This window comes from Megascapheus bottae, chromosome 28, assembly GCF_031878675.1.
Source record: "Megascapheus bottae isolate mThoBot1 chromosome 28, mThoBot2.hap1, whole genome shotgun sequence".
In the NCBI taxonomy this organism is placed as follows: domain Eukaryota; kingdom Metazoa; phylum Chordata; class Mammalia; order Rodentia; family Geomyidae; genus Megascapheus; species Megascapheus bottae.
The window spans coordinates 16,024,951-16,047,438 of NC_143536.1; the positions used below are offsets into that span (position 1 = coordinate 16,024,951).

General features: G+C 54.0%; 1 protein-coding gene across 8 annotated transcripts in view; it reads right to left on the reverse strand.

Annotated features, from left to right (window-relative positions):
* Positions 1-130: 130 nt before the first annotated feature.
* The window catches only part of Arvcf (ARVCF delta catenin family member), a 50,368-nt gene continuing 28,010 nt past the window's right edge, over positions 131-22,488 (reverse strand). Inside the window, exons 3-20 of one of the 8 annotated variants that reach the window (XM_090320638.1) lie at positions 21,625-21,855; positions 11,161-11,319; positions 10,492-11,018; positions 9,352-9,851; positions 8,491-8,674; positions 7,555-7,672; positions 7,018-7,189; positions 6,430-6,447; positions 5,383-5,454; positions 4,049-4,176; positions 3,616-3,766; positions 3,175-3,373; positions 2,974-3,085; positions 2,784-2,874; positions 2,427-2,480; positions 2,018-2,115; positions 1,315-1,434; positions 131-890 (exon numbers count right to left, since the gene is read on the reverse strand). In XM_090320638.1, coding sequence (XP_090176764.1) covers positions 1,327-1,434; positions 2,018-2,115; positions 2,427-2,480; positions 2,784-2,874; positions 2,974-3,085; positions 3,175-3,373; positions 3,616-3,766; positions 4,049-4,176; positions 5,383-5,454; positions 6,430-6,447; positions 7,018-7,189; positions 7,555-7,672; positions 8,491-8,674; positions 9,352-9,851; positions 10,492-11,018; positions 11,161-11,319; positions 21,625-21,837 — 2,904 coding nt within the window. In that variant the 5' untranslated portion in view covers positions 21,838-21,855 and the 3' untranslated portion in view covers positions 131-890; positions 1,315-1,326. Of the gene's footprint in view, positions 891-1,314; positions 1,435-2,017; positions 2,116-2,426; positions 2,481-2,783; positions 2,875-2,973; positions 3,086-3,174; positions 3,374-3,615; positions 3,767-4,048; positions 4,177-5,382; positions 5,455-6,429; positions 6,448-7,017; positions 7,190-7,554; positions 7,673-8,490; positions 8,675-9,351; positions 9,852-10,491; positions 11,019-11,160; positions 11,320-16,866; positions 16,974-21,624; positions 21,856-22,488 lie in introns of those variants that run through there. The other 7 variants (XM_090320642.1, XM_090320643.1, XM_090320639.1 and 4 more) reach the window with 7 other exon arrangements.

The window sequence follows — 22,488 nt, forward strand, 5'->3', positions numbered from 1 at the left end:
CCAGGTCTGTCATTGCCAGGTTGCAGCAGTGCCTCAGTAACAATACTCAGGCCAACAACTGATGGGTGTCCATTCCTCATTCTGTAGAACAATGGCCTAATCTATTCAATGAGACAAGGAGTCTGTGCCATGGAATACACAAGTTTCTTTGCTGCTTTTTTTAATTTTTAAAATTTCTTTTAAAAATTTAGATGTTTACCAATAGTCTTATTTTGGTTTCACTTTTAATGCTTTTTTTTTTTTTTTGTCAGTGGTTTTCTTGTGTTTTGAAGTCACAAACAGCAGGCACTGAAGAGCAATTCCCTGTGCTGCTAGGGGTCAGTCCGGAGATTATGGTGAGGTTCTAGGCAGATGCAGATGCAGCCATCACAGTGAATCCCCCCTCCAGCCAGAGGCAACTTGAGGAAGGATTCCACTGCATAAGTGTCCTGGACATCCAGTGCAGGATCCCCACTTTGCTGCCTCCAAAGAAAGGAAGTCCTCCCTCCACCCTTCGGAGTCCAACTTCCTTTCCCGAGACCATCCCTCCCTTCCCAGCTGCCTGGTCCCAGGACTCCCATCCCACAGGCCTGTCTTTCTTCTGGAGCAGTCTTTCTGCCACCAGAGCAAAGCAAGTGCCCTCTACTTCTGGGCCCCATCCTGGCCATTTCTTTCACACTCACACACAGCACCATGTCAGTAAACAGCTAACTCAGGCCTAGGGATTTTGATCAGGAGATCAGAGAGAGCAACTGGCAGGGCAAGACAGAAAGGATGCCAGCAAATCAGGCCCTGGGCTTAGGGCTAGAGGCTTGGCCAGCAACTGCCACCAGGAGGCTCCACAGCAGACTCTGTTCAGAATGGGCCTTCTCCAGGTGATCCAATCCCTAGGAAATGGCTGGGCTGGGGCCCTGCAGAGGGAGGAGTAAGGCAATGCTATAGAAGCACACAAGCAGGCGGCAGGAATGGAGTAGGGTGACATGCAATCTCTTGACAGAGCTGCAGCTTCCGCAGGCTCCAGGGAGAGCTATGTGGACAAAGGCAGCTGCTATGGGTCATAGTGGGACCATTCCTGACTTACTGCTCCTATGGGGCCCTATGCTAGGGGGGAGGGGATTTGAGGGTGTGGAGGACCCTCCCTCCCTGGACTCATCACAGGAGACCCTGGGAAAACCCTCCTGCTCAACCCTCAGTGTGGCCTTCCGTAAGCCAGGCATTTTGATCCTACTAGAAAACACACAGGAGGACAGAGCATGCAGTTGGCAGAGATCAACAAAAAGCCCAGGCCCAGAGGATGGCAAAATCGTTGGACAACAATCAGACAAGAGAACGTACCCGGCATGCAAGCTAGACCCACGAGTCAACGGGCTGAGGCTTAGCATCCCCTACGGCGTCCACCAGCCTGACTGAGGGCCTGCTGGGCCCAGGAGGAAAGGCCTTCCTGCCAGGGTCGGGCTGCAGTGCACAAGTGGGTGGATGGGTGGATAGAAGATATTAAAGGCAAAAGAAAACATATTAGTTGCAGCTGAAGGGCAAAGCTGACTTGTCAGTAGGGACAGGGCCGTGGTGGAAGGCCAGGGTCAAAGCAGCACAAGGGAGTCAAGCCAGTATGGCTCACAGGGGCTTAGGGTGGGACATGGATATGACTCAGAGGCCTGTGCATGAGGCTAGGGGATTGGTGTAGAGCAAATAGCGGGTGCTGTCCCCACCAGAGGCCATGACAGGCACCTGGCTCCACACACGCATGCAGAGAAGGGTGCATAAACCACTCAGACTCCTCTTCAGTCCTGTGCAGTATGTGGCTGGGCAGACCCTGTCCTCTGCCCCTCACTCCCACCTGGTGTGAGCTCTATACCCATCAGCACCCACTCCCTGACTGATGAAGGGATGCGCTTAGACTTGGACCCATGGCCCAGCTGCTTGGAGATGAGCACCAACCCAGCCAGGCTCCAAGTCCCAAGTCAAGCTTTGCTCCGCCTAGCTGCTCTCTAGGCAAGATGTCATGGCACCTCTCTGGTAAGGACTCATAGCCATTTACCTTCAATGGTTCCTTTTCAGAGACATCACCTACAGAGTCACTGCCCAGGGCCTTGCGCTCCCTCCGGTCCACAGTAGAATATCCAGTGGAGTATCCATCTGTGGGCAGGATAGGGAGGGGAGCATGAGGCAAGCTCTGAGAGGGAGGGACCGAAGGACCATGCAATCTTTCTTTCATTCCAGGCACAGGAGACCCTTGAGGTAAGGGCTTTTACAGAGGATCCCCACCCACCCTGACCCTATCCCACTGCCCCCTCACCATTCCTTGTCTCCGATTTGCTAAGCATACCCAAATGAAGTCTTTACCAAATAGCACCAACCGTGCTTATCCCATAAAACCAACAATCCTGGCTCAGGCTGTCCTCCCTTCTCCCTGAATAAGGAAACAATCCCACCACGCCTGCCCTCACCTGGGCCAAGTGTGTCCATGGGGATCACATCTCGGCTGCCTGGCTTCTCACCATCTGCAAGGCAGAGGCAGGGGCTCTGGTTGTGAGCAGTAGACAGGCTGAGGAGAAGGGGTCACAGACAAGCCCAGCACCAGGCCAACCTCAGCAACCCTAGGTGCTCTATCACTAACCTCTTGGCATTTTTCCACCCCTCTTCTATCTCCTGGCACACCCTCCACACATCCAAGCAGATGACATAAGCTGGAAAAGACATGTCTTCCCTGTCCTTCACCCAGTTTGTCACCATCACTGCAGGTAGGAGCTCCTCCAGCCTCGGGAATGGACTCCCCTACTCCCTCCTTCCTGGCTTGTACTCACCCAGGCTCTTGTCTACCAGTGGCAGTGTGCTGTCATCGAAGCCTCCAGGGCTCAGTGTTCCCTTGGGCCCCTTCGCAGTAGCAGCAGCTGACTGGGGAGGCACAAAACACAGATGAGAGAGGTTAGCGGCACTTGTGCTTGGGGACTCCACCTGGCACTCTGAAACAGGAAAGGCCACTGTAGGCCGCACCTGGAAGCGCGCCTTGGTCCAGCCGTCCCGCTGCAAGGCCCCTCGCAACTCCTTGTAGCTCCACACGGTCTGCAGCACGTGGGAAGCCGCCTTGGCCTCCCGCACAGACAGGCTACGGAAGGGCCGACGAGGGCGGGGTCAGCGGCCCGCTCGCGGCCCCGCCCCCCGCGCAGGCCCCGCCCCCGCACAGGCCCCGCCCACCTGGAGGCGCCGAGCGCCACCAGCGCTGGCACGCCACGGGCCTGCAGGAGCGAGCGCGCATTGTCCAGGCTATCAGACACGATCTCGTGGATGGTGTTGAGCACAGCCACCACCGTGTCCTCCTCCAAGCGAGCCCCCGGGCGGACAGGCGCCTGTGCGTTGCGAACGTTCCGCACTAGCTCTGCCATGGCATAGCTCCCTGAGAGGCGGGGTCAGGAGTCAAGTCAGGCCACACCTCTGCCCCGCCCCTGTGGGAAAGGAGCAGGGTTCGGGAGTGGCAGGGTGGAGGGGGGTTATAAGGCTTCGGGATTGATCCAAGACGTCAACGCCCCCCCCCCCCCCCCCCCGAGCTGGGACTAGCCCAAGACAACGTGGGGGTGGATGGGTTCCGGACTTACAAACTGTGGCGCTCCCAGGTTTGGCCCCGCCAAACATTCTCACCAATCAGGTCTTTGTTGCGGCGGTCCAGGGATAAATTTCGCAAGGCGATGGCAACTGCACGCACCACCTTATCGGTCTCCGATTGCAGCAGCTCTACCAGTACCGGCAACCCGCGCTCCTTGCGCACCGTGGCGCGGATGTATGTGGCCCACTGTGGGGATGGAAGCAGTAGGTGGGCTACTCAGAGGGAAGCCGTGCTGCACAAGGCCCTACCCCAGCAGCTTAACGCCAATTCCACTGTCAAGGGCATATTGCGTGAAGGCCATGTACACTGAACCTCGGGGACCTTGGGGAAGGGCTATGTGTCCCCGCTCCACCCCCACCCACTTCTCTTCAGGCCAGCCCAGAGAGGAGGAACAGCATCAATAAGGAAGCCTGGATTTCCCTCTTTGATTAGATTTTTTTTCCTTCCTGCCAAGTCTGAACCCCTTACCATCCAGTTGCCTGCGCTGAGGTTTTGCAGGGCACCTGCTGCAGCCTCCAGGGTGTTGAAGTTCCGGCTCTCAGTGAGGAGGGAGAGATAGAGACGTACCACTTCAGGCTGGTACAGTAGCTCAAAGCCTGGATGTAAGGCAACCACAGACAACCAAAGTCACCCAGAACCTCCTCCCTATCATCTTCCCCCATCAATATTCCTAGGGATGGGTATAGAACAGGCAGGGTAACATAAGTATCAACGTATTCGCCCCTTCCTGGTGTCCCAAAGGAAGAAGTGTCCCCATTTCTCAGAGAGGAAAACAGACTCCACCAGGAGGTAAGAGAAGAATGACTTCTGGGAGAAGTCATTCCTTCTTCAACCCTGCTACCAAAGAAATGGAACTGGATCTGCCTAGCCGCCTGCGCAATCCAGGATTTGGGGGTGGGAGAGTGTTAACTGAGCCACTTCCTTTACTAATGAAGCACTGGCTAGCAACAAGACCTGCCTTCAGAGCATGTAGCAATCTGGTGAAGGGGGACTTACCCCTAGCAATAGTGCTCACTCTCTAAGGCAACCATTCTAGGCTCTTGGTGATTATGTCTCTAGCCACTATGGAAGCATAGCTATCCTATAGAGGGCTTCAGAAACAGGGCCCAGAAGCATCTTCCAAGCCTACCTAGCCACAGGATGGGGCTTTTGCCTGGCTCAGGACATTACTTTCCTACAGCCAACATTTCATTACCCATCTCCTGTCCTCTCTCTCCTTCCATTGTAGCCTATTGAGTTCCCTACACTACAAAGGCAGCAAGTACATTCTTCTCTTGGGTATTTGCACAAGCCAGTTATTCTGCCTAAAATGGCTCCCAAAACACTTTCCATTGTGGGGACTTTCCACATCTCCCTCTTTGAGGATTTCTAGGCTCATCTGACTTGCAAAGCTGTCTGGACCCCATCAGGCAATCTTCTTTCTCTCGTAGGCTGCTTTCCAGTGCACAATCCATTGTTAGTGCCTATTAGGAATCCAACCGATAAAAGGGATGTCCACGAGTCTGACATGCTTGTGCCTTAGCCCTCTGGCTTGCTCCCAGCATTCTCAGAATGTCACTAGAGGGCCTGCCTTCACCAACAGGCCCTCCAACCCATCCACTCTACCTTTCCATTTATCCTATTTAAAATAGCCTGGGATGCGACCCTGATTCTGAACCGTTGGACTTCAGGAATCCCACACTTTTCAGCCTTATTTTTCCATCTGATCTCTCAGGCCCACTCAGTGGCACCAAGCCTTATTGCCTGGCTAGTCCTGGGCTCTTAGGCTTCCAACAACACTAGCTCTGCTACTGCTGACTCACCTTTAGCAGCCTCAGTTCGCTTGGGCAGGTCCAATGTGTCAAAGCTCTGGTCCACCTCACTATCCTTCTTCCCTGGAATGGAAGGGTAGTAGGAGGTAAAGCAGATTCCAAAGATGAGCGTATATGTGTTAGGAAGAGTGTTAGACACACTCCTTTCTGCCCAGAGTCCAAAGAGCTCTGACCATATGCAGGCCTGAGCACTAAGAGATTCTGGAAGTGGAGTACCATTCAGAGTTCAAGTAGGCAGCCTGGCCTAGAGTCATACTAGACCTGCCTTGAGTACCTAACCATCTCCCATCACAGGGCTGGAAGCTATGGCAGAAAGCCTCTCCACAGGGCCCATGCTGCTGCATGGTTTTACTGTATGAACTGAGAGAGCCTAGGTTAGGTGGCACGTAGGTAGGAGCAGAAAAACAGAGCTTGCCAGAGTAACACAGTAAGGCAGGGCAGGGAGACTGAGTTGCACCCAAGGAGAAAACTCCTCTACAGGCTGGAACTGAGGTCCAATCTCTACATTAGAACCTCAATACCTAGACAAAGCTCCTGTGACAACCCTACAAAACACTGGTATACTTCTGGGAGCCATCTCCCCATCTCAACTGAGAGCAAGTTAGAATCAGATGATCGGGGGCCCCTGGCTTGCTCACCCTCAGGGTAACTTTGTAGATCAGAAGAAGCGCCACATTACTGATTCCCTGAGAGGGCAGCCTGCTCCCTGGTCCCCCTGGGTGCAGACATGATCCAGGCCCCATTGTCTTCTTTGCCTCAGCCCTGCCTGGAGAGCGGAGTCTGACTTAAGAGGGTAGCCCTTGGCCTCCTCACCAGTCTGCGACTCACATTCTTGCCTTTGTCATGTCCATGCAGTTGTCATGGAGATAGGCCTAGGGGTGGGAGAGGGGCGGGAGAGGGGCTGGAGGCTGGAAGGCATCCCTGGCGACCATTGCTCTATAGTTGTCATGGAAATAACTGCCTGAACCAGGGGATAACATTTTTTTCTTGTGCTCATTGCACCTGCCAGGCCTGGACAGCAGGACAAACAGGACTCACCTTGATGGAACCACTCCTCTGGAAGGAAGCACAGGAGAGAGGAGATGAGCCTGAGTGGGTGGCACCCTGCCCATGCCCTCTTGTTCCCACTCACAATGGATCAAGCAGGCAGGATGTGGAGCCTCACCCCAGTGGACCTCAGGGGCTGGGTGTCCACCGGCAGGGCAGGAAGGGGATGCTTGGGGTCAGGCCCTATTACAACTGCTGAAGGATAGTTCCACTGTACTCTGTGCCCTGCAGATTCCAAAGGTGCTAGTGTGGGTGCTAGTGTGTGGCACAGGCCTAGACAGGTGGCGTGCAGGGGGTGCCTGCAGGGCTCAGAGCCTCTAGTTGCTCTGCGAATGGCCAGTTGTCACTTGTGGGCCCAAAGAACTCCTTCCCCAGAGTTGAAGGACAGGGTCTGTGCAGTTACACAGCATAGGGAGGACTTGAGTTTGAACCCTGGCCTGTCAGCTGTTGTGATCTAGGGCAGTGTATTCTCTAGCTGCCAGGTGTCCTCCAGCCTCCATGACTGCCTGCCACAAATAATGGAGAGCCTTGAGCTATGGGAGCAAGGGCTAGAGAAGTACCCCAATCTCACCCACCCACCTTTGGCCTTCTTTCCACCAAAGCAGCTTGCATCATCTCTCCTCCGGCGCTGGGAGCCTGTGGCACTGCCTGGGGGCCCGGGCTCAGCCTCTTGGTACCTGTCAGCCCCAGGCACCTCCTTATGCACGTGGTAGGACAGGTTCCGCATGATGCACACGCAGTTCTCCACTGACTGTGGGGAAAGGTGACCCGGTAGGGCTGGGCCTTGGGGCATGGGGGTGGCTGAATCACCCAAGCCCTCAGGAAAGACTGGCCACAGCCAGTATGCACAAAGTGTAGCAGCAACAAGGCCTGAGCTAGGGGCCCACATAAGAGGGAAGTGCCAGTGAGGGCCACAGGAGAAAACCTAGATCTTGCCGACCACTTGCCATGTACAGAACCATGTCCTTTTCCCAGTATGGCCACTCCAAATGGGCTGCCCAGACTCATTCCTATACCCTTTCCCCCTTGAGACACCGTAGACAGCCCACACTCCCTGGCCCACTCCTGCACCATCTGGCTCAGTTTGTGAGACTGTTCCCAAGTTGCCCCACCCACCTTGTTGTCCGTGTCCTTCCTGCCCACTGCCGATTGCAGGGCATGCAAGAGTGCATCCACCAGCCCTTCACATTCCCGGAGTCGCCGGCGGGCCTCAGCACCATCTGAACTCACGTTCCTAAGTGGCCGAAAGCAGGCCAGTGATCCCGGGCCCTAGTCCATAGGAATTTCCCTTAGCCCCACCCACCACTGGCTCAGGGGCAGGTCCTCATCTGCACAATAGACCCTGCTGCTGTCCCCAGGGACTATGTAGACAGGATATCACAGCCTGGAGCATAGAATAGAGGGGCAGAGATTTAAATACCCAGACCCAGAAGGTGGACCTTAGGTGGAACAGGAAGGGTTGACTCTCAGCTGAACTGAAAGGCACAGAGTTGAGCCGAGAGACCTGAGTCTGTGCATGGGTAATTCCAGCCCCTCCATCCCAGTAGTAGTTCCCTGTGCCCCAACTTGTACCAAGGTCAGGCCCTCATGGGGCCATGACAGCACACACTGATGACAGGGGGGACTCTTGACCGAGGTCTCTGCAGAATGTCCTAGGGATGGGAGGAAAGAGGAGGGCAAGGGCCACGGGATAAAAGAAGGAGCCTCTGGGGAAGACTGGAGAGGATGAGCCTGCTCTGCTCTGCTCTCCTGGCTATCGTGGTGATGGGAGGGTGGGCATGGCAATGCAAGGGCTGGGATGGTAGGGAATTGTGGGAAAGAGGGAAAACCTTACTGGAGAGTGTCTTTAGGTGTGAGAGCAGCACAGTCTGTCACCATTTCTCATTGTTAGGCTGTGACTCTGAAACTACTAAGATTCAGCTGCCTGATTGTGTTCTACATTGGGAGGGACCTTGAAGATAAGGTAGCTGCGGGATGAGGCTTGTGTTTGCATGCAGACTCTGACACCCCATCATCCTGCCGGAACAGCCTGAGCCCAGCCCCTGCCCACACCTCAAGCAGCCAGATGTGTTCTTGAAGACAGTCGTCCATTCAGCATCCCGTGGCTTGGAGTCTTCATTGGGCTCACGCTCCCAGCCCGAGTGGGGCACTATGACCTCATGGGTCAGCGTCTGCAGGCCATGGTCAATGATGACCATCTTGAGGGGCTCATAGGATGACAGGTTCCAGAGTGTGCCTGTGGGATGCCACCATGCAACTCTGCTGACCACAGGGCTCACCTCCCTTGCCTCTCTAGGGCATCCCAATCAAGACTGGTCTTGGGCCCAAGTCCCACAGGAAGTTAGGAAAGTTGGGGTTTTGGGGTTGGGTTTTTTTTGGTGCTGGAGATGGAACCCAAGACCTCAGTATATAGTAGGCAAGCTCTAGCACAAAATAACACCTCCAGCCCATACAGGAACTTGAAAAGCTGTGGGTACCCATCTTGGCCTGAGCTATCTGTGCAGGCAGCATCCAACAGTGGCTTCCAGCTAAGAGGAATGGACTGGAGTGCAAAAGGCCATGGCAGACGGGTGGGACTAATAGTGCTGAGATTATAGAGTCCTAAGAGTTGGCTATATGACCTTTAAGTCCTATAAGGCACAGGCTTATCCTTACATTGCATGACAATGTAAGGATAAGGAGCCAGGAAGGCAGTTCACAGGGGAGCTGTGGGGACACAGGGGCAGGTGAGAAAGGGACTGCTCTTCAGGGCCAATGCCAGCCTTACTGGTAGTGACCAGGGGTTGGTCATAGCATCTGGGTCTTTGTCTGCCTGCAGGGCAAGCTGGCACCCCTGACCATCTGGGTATTCTCCCCACGGGCTGAGCCTCACTCATCCTTCTAGAGAAGCAGGTATATCCAAAACCCACTCACCAGTGACCAGCTCTCGAACCTCATTGTCCCGGGCAGCCCGCAGCAGGCGTACCAGGGCAGGCACACCTCCGCAGTCCCGGATGGCAGCCTTGTTGTCTGTGTCACGGCCATAGGAGAGGTTGCGAAGTGCCCCACAGGCCCGGCGCCGCACCTCAGCTCGAGGGTGGTCCAATAGTGCCACAAGCAGTGGCAGCCCGCGCAGCTGCCGAACGCGCCGCTTAATGCTCTCGTTCTCAAAGCACAAGTGCTGCAGGTAGGCGGCCGCATTGGCCTTCACAGGGTCCACAGGGTGCCGCAGCATGGCCAGCACCTCAGGCAACTCAGGGTCTCGCCAGCGCGGCTCCTTGCGGGCACTGTCCACTGAAGGTGAGCGTCGTACCACTCGGTCCAGGCTACCCAGGCTGCCTTGCTCAGGCTGGGCCAGTGGTGCTGTGGCTGCTGGGAATGGGGGCCGCTCATCTGTCAGCTCGCCGGTGTCATCAGCCACTTCCTCGTAAGCCCTGTGCAAGTAGGAAGGAAGGGTGAGCAGCAGTGCTGAGGGCCTCAGCTCCAGCATGAAGCGGGTTCTGAGTGACATACCAGCTTGGCAAAAACTGACTTAGCGTCAAAGTCAGAGCCAAACTACAGCCAGAGGCCAGCAAGCCTCCCAGTATAGGGAAGTTTCCCCTATCCTGAGCAAGATTCCATGCAGCATCTGTCAGGAATGTCCTACTTCTCTTCCATAAGGCTAGCAAGAAGGCTTACATGACTTGCCCAATAAGTCCTGGAACCAAGCTGTGCTAACAGTCCCAGAAGCTAGGTTCTGGCTACTATTGGACACAGTGGAAACTGGGGCATTGGAGAAGCCTCCAATCCATGCACAGAGTAACACCCCAAGCCTCTGGTGTTCAGGATAATTTCAACAGCCCCCCTGGCTACAGAAGCTAGTGAACAGGCACTTTCCTTCTGTCGGGCCTTTTCCTTCTGTCAGCATAATTTCTACCATACCAGGGCCTGCCTTTGCTGTTGTCCATTAGAAGAACCAAGGTTAATGCAAACTAAGGTGCGTATGACCAACTCAGCTTCAGCAGCTTGACGACCTGAGGGTATTCTATGGCAGAAGAGCTGAAGATGAAATTCCACAGGAAACACGGTGCTCACCTGGCGCGAAGGCTCCGTCCACACTCAGGCCTCCTTCGTGTGGCTGTACTATAGTCAGGCTCCAGATCAGGGCCACCCTCGTCATCAGCAGCCAGACTTCGTGTATCATCCTCCAAGCCATAGGGCTCTGCCTGGAAGCGCTCAGGGAGGGAGCGGCCGCTCGGAGGACCAGGCTCAGTACCCACAGGGAAGGCTTCCCGGCGGCCAGGCAGTGTGAAGCAGCCATCACCAGGTCCTGGACCAAGGGGCCCGGTGCGTGGGGGCCGCGCCCCCAGCCCTCGAGACAGGCTGCCATAGTTGGGGCCATCCCGGGGCTCAGGGACATCAGCAAAGCCACTCCCACTGCTGAGGTAAGCTCGGGAAAGTGTGGCTGCTGGGCCACCACCACGCAACAGGAAATGCCGGTCCAAGGGGCCATCAGCAAAGGGGCCAAGTGGAGCGCCGCCGTCCAGCAGGGGGAGTCCATCTGGGCCCAAAGGCACCTGGCGTACTGTCCGAGTGGTCACCGTCTTGACTGTCTTGGTGACCTGAAGGATAAGTGGGTGATGGGTGGCTTTAGCAGCCCAAGACTTGGGCAGTACCCTGGCACTGCTACGGTGGTTTTCGTTTTCAACCCAAACCACGGCTGTCCCCAGGAAGCCAGCACAAATGCTCAAGGCTTGGCCATACCTTGGTCTCAGTGCGCCGAGTTGTGCCATCTTCAGATGTGACGATGGACACATGTGAAGTAGGTGTCCCAGGGTCCTCCTCCACTGTCACTGTCTCCTCTAGCACCTCAGGTGCCTCTGGCATTGTGGCCAGTGATGCCTGGCTTCCTGGGCTCTGTTCCTGGAAAGAGAAGAACAGATATGAGGAGGCAGGAGAGGGTTCCTGGCTCCCAATCCCAGGACTTGCTCAGAACTGCAGAGACAGATAAGCATGTGGGTGGGGTTCCCTAAGCCTCCAGGTTTCACAGATGAAGGCTCTTCCAGGCCTAAGTAGAAACAGGTGGGACCTGCCAATGTCCTTCTGGCAACACCTGCTATCCTTGGCTTGGGCCTCAAATTGTTTGGGGGCCGAGTGCCTTGAATGTACTAACCATGGGGTGGCAGTTTCAGCACAGCTCATTCGCTGACTCCTATGGCCACACCCAGATTCTGCCACAAGACCATCCAGACGCCCTCACAGGACAGAAATACCCAGCTCCCAAAATGCACTGGGTGTCCAGAACACTAAAATATCCTTGCTCCCTCCAGCCAGGACACTTTTTTGTTGTTGTTGGTCATGGGGCCTGAACTCAGAGCCTGGGCGTTGTCTCTGAGCTCTTTTTGCTCAAGGCTAGGACTCTGCAACTTTGTGGCACAGCTCCAGTTTTCAGGTGGTTAATTGGAGATGAGTCTCATGAATTTATGAACTTTACTGCCTGGGCTGGCTTTGAACCCCCATCTTCAGATCTCAGCCTCCTGAGTAGCTAAGATCACAGGCATGAGCCACTAGTGCCCAGCTAAAAGACTTTTTGGGGGGTGTGAGGGTGGTGGCGGTGGTGGTGGTCATAGGGCTTGAACTCAAGACCAGTGCATTGCCCTTGAGCCGTTTTACTCAAGGCTCATGCTCTACCACTTTGATCCACAGTGCCACTTCAACCCAGTCTTGGGGTACAGAGTAACACCCAGGTGGCCTCTGGGCTCAGCCTAGCCTTACCTCTGGCCATTTCCCTCGGCTGATGGAGAACCTGGGCATCACATCAGAGACTAGAGAGGATGGGGTTAACACCTGCAGCCACTTTACTGTCACGCAGCATGGGAGGTTTAGATGATGGAATATTAGGTAATACAGTTCTGGACTGAGACCCTTCTGAAGACCACATGCTTATCAGCTGGACTTGCCAGTGGGTAAACAGGCTCCAAAAAGACAGGTCAGTCCTGCTGTGCTGAGGAACATGAAGACCCCTGAGATCCATGTTCCACCCTTGGGGTTGTGCCTACATAGTTCTCCAGTTCCAGCGCCCCACCACATCAACATCCTGGGATCGGCATCTGGCCTGGGCATGGCCTGAAACCCAAGCCGTGGTGGGCGGGAGAGAGGGGAGCAAGCACATTCCCCAGCAGCCAGAGCCGGGTCAGCAGGAGGACATACCCCACACTATATTCCAGGCCCCTGGTGCTTGCAGGATAGTCCCCTGCCTAGGCCCCCTGAAGCCTGCAAACACCAAGCAGGGCAAGCCTGCATTCACACTGGACCTGCCTGGCTCCATCACTATCCTGTGTCCTTCCTTCCCTGAGTATAAGAAAAATGCCAGTGCTGTCTTCATGGCTTGTCTGCTCAAACAGTGTCCTTAGGTCCATGTCCTGCCCTGGAGAAAGACTTGGTCTATAATACATACAGTGCAGGAGTCTGAGAAGGCTATGCCAGCATGCTAGGATGATACAACCCTCTGGCTCTGGTGACAGAGGAAAGCAAAGGAATGGAATGCGCTTGCCCCTCCCCGGGGAGCAGGACTTCAGAGGGCTAGAGATCATGTGATCACAGGTGAGGAAACTGAGGCCTGGCAGAGGGGAGATTTACTCAGAACTGGTATCAGAAGGATTTCAGCACTGACTAGGAAGCCTTTGAGCCTTCCACACCCCTGCGGACAGGGCCTTGGCAGCCACCTTCACAGCCTGAGGATGGAGCGGAATGCCTGCTGGGACCTGGCCAGAATAAGGCGACCCTGTTCCCTGGGAAAAAGAAATAGACTGAAGCCCACTGTAGGGATAAGTGGCTGGCTGCCAAGCGGAGTAGCCCAGGCTCTCTTCCAAGGGCACTAGGGAGTGTGGAGGACTCTAGAGGAATCGGCATAGGGGCACCCCTCTGTGCTGGGGCTTGAGATGTCCCATCTGCTTTTGGTGACGGTATGTCAGGCCCTGAACCCTTTGACAGTCAGATCTCTAGCATTCTGGGCTAGGCCCCAAGGGCCTGGCATTGCATTAGGGGGAGAAGCAAGACTGAAGAACATGTTGCCCAGGATACTCTGTCAGTGGGATAGGCCCCTTAGTAGATTTGCATATATTTGCATATATTACATACTCAGAGAAGAGCCTACTACTAGGGCAAAAGAGGAACCAAAGAAAGGACACTTTGGAACCCAGTGTCCTCTTCTTGCCCTGGCATTGGTAAAGGCTTGACACAGTCCAGAGTTGGCATGGTCTAGAGAACCAGGACTCCCAGAAAGGCCTCCAACCTTGGAGCAATCATTCACTATCACAGGGGATCCACAGCTAGGCTATGAAATCCTGAGGCCTCAGGAGTCCCTGCTGGCAAATGACCTCAGGGAGCTAAAATTGGGCCATGACTTCACCCAGGTGGGTGGGAGCATGAGTCAGCCAGTGCTCACAGAAAGCGCCTAGCCCCATTACACATGGCTGGGCACACATGCACGGATAGGGATTTGGACACACAGAAATATGTACCCAATTCTTCAGACAGGAATGTGCACATGTCCACAATATATGAGCACCCAGCCTTGCAATTGGTCCTGAGCACACAATTAGTGAGGTCTCCTAACAGCACCCCAAACGCTTCCTGTGCCCAATGTTCCTGGAGGCATGTGTCCAAATACCTGTACCCTCCTTTCCTGCACTACTTGTCTAGACTCTTATCCATAAAGGCTCTTGAAACATGTTTGCAACATACAGGGATAGAGGCAGCAGCGCCTAAACCACCCACCCAACATCTACTAAGAGATCTCAGAGATGGTAGCAGATAGGGAAACTGAGGTCTATGGTGCCAAGTGCCTCAAAGCCACCGGTGGCCCAGGGCTCTGTAATACCTGGTTCTGTGGGTCAGTGCACTGATGACCAGTCTACAGCTGACATTCAACAGAAGAGCTCTGGGGGGTGCCTAACTTAATCTGGCCCTAGTGCTATCTTATGGGCCTCCAGGTCTCACATCCACCTGCTCAGGCCAGCTTATGCTCAGGAACTTTTGGCCCTGCAGCTCCACACTGCTTCTACTCCATCCCTGACCTGGAGTATAACCTCTCCCTCAATATACTCTGTCCTGCCAACTATCTATTCTTATATTCCTCTCTGACTCTAGCATGAGTCTTTCGCCTTTTCCAAGGACCATACCTAGCCAAGTGTGACCACCTGTGAAACCAAAATTACAATCCATGCCAGAACTCTCCCATGTGTAGAGAAACAGGTTCACAGCTTCTGGGAGAACAGGGCCTAGGGTTTCCTAAGTAGTCCCTGGGCTTATGGTAAGGGCCAGCGAAGCATTCCCACTAGTCCACTACCACTTTCTAGATGTTTACCGCAGGGCTAGCACTGAGCATAGCATGAGATTCCGGAGCCCCCTACACAGGGACTTCCTCACTCAGAAGAAGGAGGGCCATGTGGTGCCGGTCCATCTATGTAGACAGATGAGGGGGTGAAGGAAAAGCAAAATGTGAACTGATATACTTCATAAACGAACAACTATCCTGGCACTGGTGGTTCACACCTGTAATCCTAACAACTCAGGAGGATGATATCTGAGGATCCCAGGTCAAAGCCAGCCTGGGAAAGAAAGTCTATGAGACCCTTATCTCCAATAACTACCAAAAAACTGTTAAGTGGGGAGGGGGGGGCAGCAGTTTGGCCTGGTGATAGAGTGCTTGCCTAGCATGCACAAAGACCCAGGTTCAATTCCTAGATACCACATACATAGGAAAAAAAAAGCCGGAAGTGGTGCTGAGGCTCAAGTGGTAGAGCTCTAGCCTTGATAAACTCCAAGGACAGTGCTCAGGACCTGAGCTCAAGCCCAGGACTGGTGGGGGGGGGGGGAGAGAGAATAATAATATAAAAAAAAAACTGTAAATGGGGCTATGGCAGAATGTGGTAGAGCACTAGCCTTGAGTACAAAAACTCAGGGACAGCACTCAGGCCCTGAGTTCAAGCCCTATGACAAACAACAATAACAAAGAGCAATCAGGTCCAGAGCAGTGGCTCACGCCTGAAATACTAGTAGCTACTCAGGAGGCTGAGGTCTGAGGGTCATGGTTCAAAGCCAGCCCAGGCACTAAAAAGTTCATGAGACTCTTATCTCCAATTAATCATCAGAAAACCAGAAGTGGTGCTGTGGCTCAAGGGGTAGAGCTCAGGGATGGCAATCAGGACCAGAGTTCGAGTCCCACAACTGACAGAGGTGGGGGAGGGAGAGAGAAAGAGCAATCACAGTCTGTATCATAAAGAACAGACAACAGAGGTGGGTATTGCACTGGTGCAAGGCACTGCTTGTTTAGAAAAGACACGTTAAGGTGAAATACATATTGAGAGCTCACAGTTTCTGGGCTAGGGCCTCAGAAACAGCTGCCATTGGACAGATGAAGAATGATGGAGTCAGTACTGAATCTCTTAAGCAGAGTGCAAAGCAAACCAGGCAGCATATCCTAATCTCCTATACCAGGCAGCAAGTCCCTGGACACCAAAAAAAAAAAAAAGCACCCCCCATCCCCTGGTACAGTCTCTGCCTAACTCCTGGAGCCCACAGCAGCAGGACGATAGGCCATGGCACCAGGCAGGGTGGGCTGAAAGGCCCAGGGACATCTGTTACCTAGCAGGCTGGAGAGAAAGCTTGGGGGAGCTCCTATCCCAGCTTCTCTACGCCCAGCTCTCAGCTACACCGAGTTGTCCACTGGCCCCCATATCTCTGGACAGCCAGTGGCCAAAACTGTGGTTACACCAGTGTGGTGTAGGAGGCAGGTGTGCGGGAGCTCTTCCTCTCTCATCACCATGGGACTTTTGGTAGTTGGTGGTATGCTCAACCAGTTTACTGAACCACACCCCACCAAGCAGATTACAGGCTGCCCACCTGCCTTCCCTGTCATCCCAAGGCCAGGAAGTAGATAACTGGGAATTCCTCCGGGGGCCCCTCCTGCCTCGCAGATGGGCAGGGTTGGTTCACCCCCCCACCCCCCGCCCCTTGTCATGTGAGCTCCCGGCGCAGAAAGAGCTTCCATTAAGCTCGGGAAGCTCCTCTGCGCGTCCCCGGGGTCGGGAAGCACGGAAAGGAGGCTGTCTGGATCGGCTCTGTCGCCACACTCCCGTCTGTCACCACCTGTCTCGGGTGTAGCTCAGGTGCACCCACTCCGGGGTCGCCCACCGGCTCCCGCGCCTGGGCTCGGGAGACCTCGGCGAGCCCCGCCCCGCCCCGCGCTCGCCTGCGCACACCTCCCAGGGCAGCCCGTCCACTCCCGCCGCCACCCGAGGCCCGGTCCTGTGCCACCCGGCCGGGAGCGCAGACAATAGCTGCCCGGGCCAGCGGCTCAGTGGAACAAAAGCGGGTCTTCTTAGGAAGGCCAGAGCCCCCCGCCCCCTGCCGCTGGGCCCAACACGGTGCTCCCGCCCCCCTGCCTGGAACCAAGTTCCCTCCAACCTGTCTGAGTTCGGCTGGCATTGGACCGGGACTAGAAGGATGCAGGCTGGCGGAGACCGCAGAGATGGACCCGGCTCCGCTCGGGAGCCTCCGCCGCCCGAGCTCGCGGACTCGCTCCCCGCGGGGGGGGGTGGGGGGGGTGGATCTGGCGGCAGTCTCGGCCAGCAGCCAATCGGGCGGGGCCGCGCCCAGGCGGGGCGGGGCGTGGGCGCTGGGGCGGGGCCTGGCTCCGCCCTCCCTACCAGCCAGGCCTGGCCGGGCGACCCTGTGGTTCCCGGTAACTGGTCTGGGCTTCTGGCCCTTGCCCCAGGGGACAGCATTTTCCCGCCAAGGGATTTGGTCTAAGTCATCTTTCCCAGACTTGTCTGCCCCTAATAAATGAGCATACACACTCCTCCATCCTGTACGGAAGCTGAGTTCCCCCAGAGCAGGGTGGTGTCCAGAGCAGACAGCACAAGGCCACCTGAACTGGAATACGCCACTCAGGTTGGTGGTGACCCAGTTTCTCCTTACTGTGTGATGAGGTCAAATGACAGTGGTTACATCATTGCCAGTCTTAACAAGATCCTTTTGGGTTGTTGTTTTTTTTTTTTTGGTCAGTTGTGGGGGGCCTTGAACTCAGGGTACTGGCCCTGTTCTGTGCTTTTTTGCTCAATGCTAGAGTTCTACCATTTTCAGTCACAGCACCAATTCTGGCTTTCTGGTTGCTAACTGGAAATGAGTCTGGACTTTTCTATCCAGGCTGGTTTTAAACTGAGATTCCATTGGATTCTGCCCACCAAGATACAGAGGGCTAGCAGGGTGCAGGTGGCTCACGCCTGTAATCCTAGCTATTCAGGAGGCTGAGATCTGAGGATCACAGTTCAAAGCCAGCCCAGGCACAAAAGTCCATGAGACTCTTATCTCCAATTAACCACTAGAAAACCGGAAGTGGTGTTGGGGCTCAAAGGGTAGGGCAGTCGATTTGAGCTGAAAAGTTCAAGGACAGTGTCCAGGCCCAGAATTCAAGTCCTACAACAATAACAACAACAAGAAAAAAGATACAGAGGACTGCCAGATGCCTATAATCCTAGCTACGATTATAGAGGTCTCATCCTCGATGAGACCTGAGGAACATAGCTCAAAGCCAGCCTAGGAGTCTGGGCAGGAAAGCATATGAGACTCATATCTTCAGTTAACCAGGCAAAATGCAAAAAGGTGAGGCTGGGAATTTGGCCTAGTGATAGAATGCTTGGTATCGATTCCTTGGTATCACATATACATAGAAAAGGCCAGAAATGGTGCTGTGGCTCAAGTGGTAGAGCTCTAGCCTTGAGAAAGCCCAAGGACAGTGCTCAGGCCCTGAGTTCAAGGCCCAGGACTGGCAAAAAAAATGCAAAAAGGCTGAAGGTCAACACCCACAACATAAAAACAAAAAAAATTCATTGTAGGAATGGGAATGTGGCTTAGTGGTAGATTGCTCGCCTAGCATGCATGAAGCCTTAGGTTTGATTCCTAGGTACCACATACACAGGAAAAGCTGGAAGTGGCACTGTGGATCAAGTGACAGAGTGCTAGCTTTGAGCAAAAAGTGTCCAAGGACAGTGCCCAGGCCCTGAGTTCAAACCCCAGGACTGGCAAAAAAAAAAAAAAAAAAAGAATTCATTGTATAGTTCACAAAATTAAGAAAAGAGAAAGGATGGGTTGAAAGGGGATAAGAATGTTGAAAGGGTGACATTTATTAAGATACATTGTATTGTAAACTGCTTTGTTACATGGCACCTTCTTTGTATAACTCCTTAAAGATAATATTTTTTAAAAAGAGAGAAAGAGATACAAAGGTCCAAACTCTCCCTACCCCAAAAGTAACAGAGTGAAGCAAAAGGACAATTCTTGGGTGATACTGGTTGACACAATCTCTCTGGTAAGACTCCAGCTAAAAGTCTTATATGCAGAACTGCAGAACTGACTTCAGATCTCTCTCCTCTATGTCTCTGAGCTGCTAGGGAGTGGTGGCTACAAAGTTACGAGTTGCTAATCTGTGCTTCTCCTACCAAATGGTGCCCTGCATTATTCCACAATTATCCCTAAGGATCTGACCTTGTTGGGAAAAAACTAAAGTGAACAGGAGGGCAGTGGTTAGCTTGTTGGATCATACCCCACTGAATAAAGTTCCTTCACCAAGAATAAGGAAAATGCAGCCAGACACTGGTGGCTCACACCTGTAACCCTAGCTACTCAGAAGGCTGAGATTTGAGGATTGAAGTTTGAAGCCAATAAACTTCTCAGAAAAAGCCAGAAGTGGTGCTGTGGCTCAAGTGGTAGAGTGCTAGCCTTGAGCACAAAGAGGCTCAGGAACAGTGCACAGGTTTTGTGTTCAAGCCCCAGAAGTGACAAAAATAAAATAAAAGAAAGTAGTTCTAGGATGAGCAGAGTGAAGCCAGTTCAGGGAGGCTCCACAGGTATAGTAAGGAAAGGACTAGGCTAGGCATCCTGCTTCCTCCTGGCCTGCTTCTCTTTTACCGACAGCTGCCCTCCCCCCACTCTAAAAGCCAAATCTTCCAAGGCCGCACACCCTGCCTCCCCAATGTGCTGTGTACAAGATATACTGCTAGTATGTTCAAGCATTCTGAATACCAACTATGTGCTCCTCCTAGTCTATTCCCTCACCTGGAGAGGAATTAAGTGTTGTCTTTTGTTGTTGTTGTTTTGTTTTCTGCCAGTCCTGGGCTTGAGCTCAGGGCCTGAGCACTGTCCTTGGACTTTCTCGGGGCTAGCACTCTACCACTTGAGCCTTTGCACCAATTCCAGCTTTTTTTTATGAATGTGGTACCGAGAAATCGAACCCAGGTCTTAGTGCATGCTAGGCTAGCACTCTACCACGAGGCCAAACTCTTGACCCAGGAATCAGTGTTTTTGACCTCAAACCCCCTTGCATTCTCAGTTCATGGCTGCCCAGGCCAGTGAGGAGGACACAGTTGCCTAGCTTTTATGCTGGTTCTTTCTTCTCCCCAATTTCACCAGCTGTAGTGACCTAATCACACACTTACACCATGGTGGAGGGTGAGGCAAGGACAATGGCCTAGGTGGCCAGGACCTAATGGTGCCTTCCCCACTGGGCAAGGATAGCGCTGCTAAGTGTCTAAGGACACTTCTTGGTGGAGAATGAGAACAAGCAGCTGGCACCCCAGAGGGTCATAGCAGCAGTAAACACTGAGCCCTGGCCTCCAAGTCTCAGCCCCCAGCTACTGGCCTGCCTCACTATCATCCCAAGCTCTCAAAACAAATCTCTGATCATGTCAGAGGTAGGTCCCCAAGCAACTCCTGCTTAGACTAATAGGTTAAACTGGAAACACTGAATGGCTATTCTAAGCCTTCCCCAGAATCTCCAACATCCTGGCCAGTCCAGCTCCAGCCCTGGGAAAGCATACTTTCTCCAATCCCAGCCTAAAAGAATCAAGAGTCAGTTGGGGTTGTGAGTGGGAGGGGCCATGACCTAAGGTCGAGCAGGCCTTGGCCCTCAGGAGGCCAGGGTAGCTCCAGACCGTGGGAATATATTCCTACCAGGGCATCAACCCTCCGGGTGCCCTGTTCTCCTGCACTGCTTGTCCATGAGATGGAGAACAGAGCCTTCTCTGGTCTGGAAAGGCTGAGCTGAGTTTCTGGCGCCTGGAGATACAGGGTCATTGACTGCCATTGTCTCCATTTGGCCCAGCTGGACTGTTTCGTTTCCTCCTGCCCCGGGGTTTAAGGGTACATTTGGAATACCTAGGGCCTGGGAATCATAGGGGTGGGACTCATACACCCATTTCCCTCAGTCCTGGTCTCCTGTGGCTGACTATACTACCTGCCAGAGAAACTTGGGAAACACAGCTTCCCTGGTGGGCCTGTGGTCTCCTGGAGACTGTGCAGCTGTGCTGGGCCTTGTGGTCTGTGTGAGTGTAGATACAGAATCCATTACCTGCCCGCTGTCAGACAAGAACAGGTGCAGGAGTGATTACTTGCCCCAGATCCCCTGGCTGCTTAGTTCTGAGTCCTGGTGAAGGAAGATAGTCCAGGGCTAGCCTCGCAGAGTACAGCACCTGCTCCTTGCTCTCCAGCCACATGGAGCCAGATAGGGCTGACAACATGGGTATGCCAAGCAGGGGTCCCAGCAGGACCAGACAAAGGTGGTATGTGGCAGGAGCTAGGGATGCATGGCAACAAGGGGTGGTAGCTGCCAGGTTTAGGAGTGCAGAGATCTGAGCGAGGAAAAAAGGCTCTGTGAAGAATGCAGAGAACTGGCTATCCCAAGCCTGTTCTGCTGGAGGTTGGGACAGCTAACCTCCACTCCCCTCCTCAATGCCAGAGCCTCAGGCAATAACAGTAACCTCAACTTTAATACCAGATTCCAACCTTCCTGTATTCCTCATCCTGCCTTCACCACCCTTCTGGTGGATGGGTGTTATGGCGGGGGGGGGGGGAAGCAGTCTTCAGTGTGTACCCCAACTTTAGCACTGTCAGGGTATGAAACAGAAAGGAACCCCCACAGTGGATATAAGCAGGGACCCAGCTCCGTTTGAGAGAGCCATGGCCAGTGGAGAAGCAAATCTCCACTACAGTTTCCAGAATACCCAAATGGGACCTGGAGCCCCAGGGGATCCCACTTCCCACCCCCCTACACACACACACACAGAAGCCCCAGCAGATCTTGTAATCGGCCAATGCATATGCACTAGGAATCCTTGTTTGTTTCCCCAGTTGGCTGTTTTTACCCTTCCCAGGTCACTGGACTATTACCTGCAGAACCAGTTGTTGCCAGGCCATCGGCAGAGACTGCCCACTGCCCACCACACTTCCACTGCCCATACCAGGCTGCTGGGCTCGCTCCAGTTGCAGGGCAACATGGCGCCGCTCCTGTTCCAGGGCCCTTGTCAGCCGCTCGAAGCGTGCCTCCTGTTCCTTCACCGAGGCCAAGATGCTGGCAGCTGAATGCACATTGCAGTCCTCCATGATCAGGGTACCAGACAGCTGTAGGCAAAACAGAGCACGCTCAGGGTGGGGCAGAGCAGGAGTCTAGTGAAGCCATCACAGGCGCCCTGCCTACTCCACTCACAGATCATGCGACTTACTCCCAGACCAGAGCATCCAGCTCTCGGGAGGAAAGCTGCATTGATTAAATTCTAAATTAAAAGCCATTAATCCAAGGCTGGCCGGAAGCAGCCAGCTCCCTCCCTGTACAGCTCTGGGCTCTGACCTGGGCTCCTCTGCTTCCTGCCAAGCCCAACAAGCTTTGGACTGTGGGCATGTCTGCCTGCTGGGAAGGGCAAGAGCTACTGTGGTGAGCACAATTTTCCAGCATTATCTAGTGCCCACAGCGCATGCCAGCTGATCCCAATCTCATGGGTTTCATAGGCCCTTCTCACAGGAACAGAACTGAAGCCAGAGAGGGTGAAGGACTGCCTACAGTCACACAGCCCCTGTGGCAGATTCAGTGAAGCCAGTGGATAAGAAATGAGAAGCTGTTCCCCTGCCAGTAGGTAGCTGGCACTCCTAGGTGGGTGAGAGGCCACTACCTCTGAGCTCCCAGCAACACTGGCCTGTGGACCAGGAGTCCAGCATCCACTCACAGAGCAGGAATTTGCTTCCAGCAACAGAGGAAGC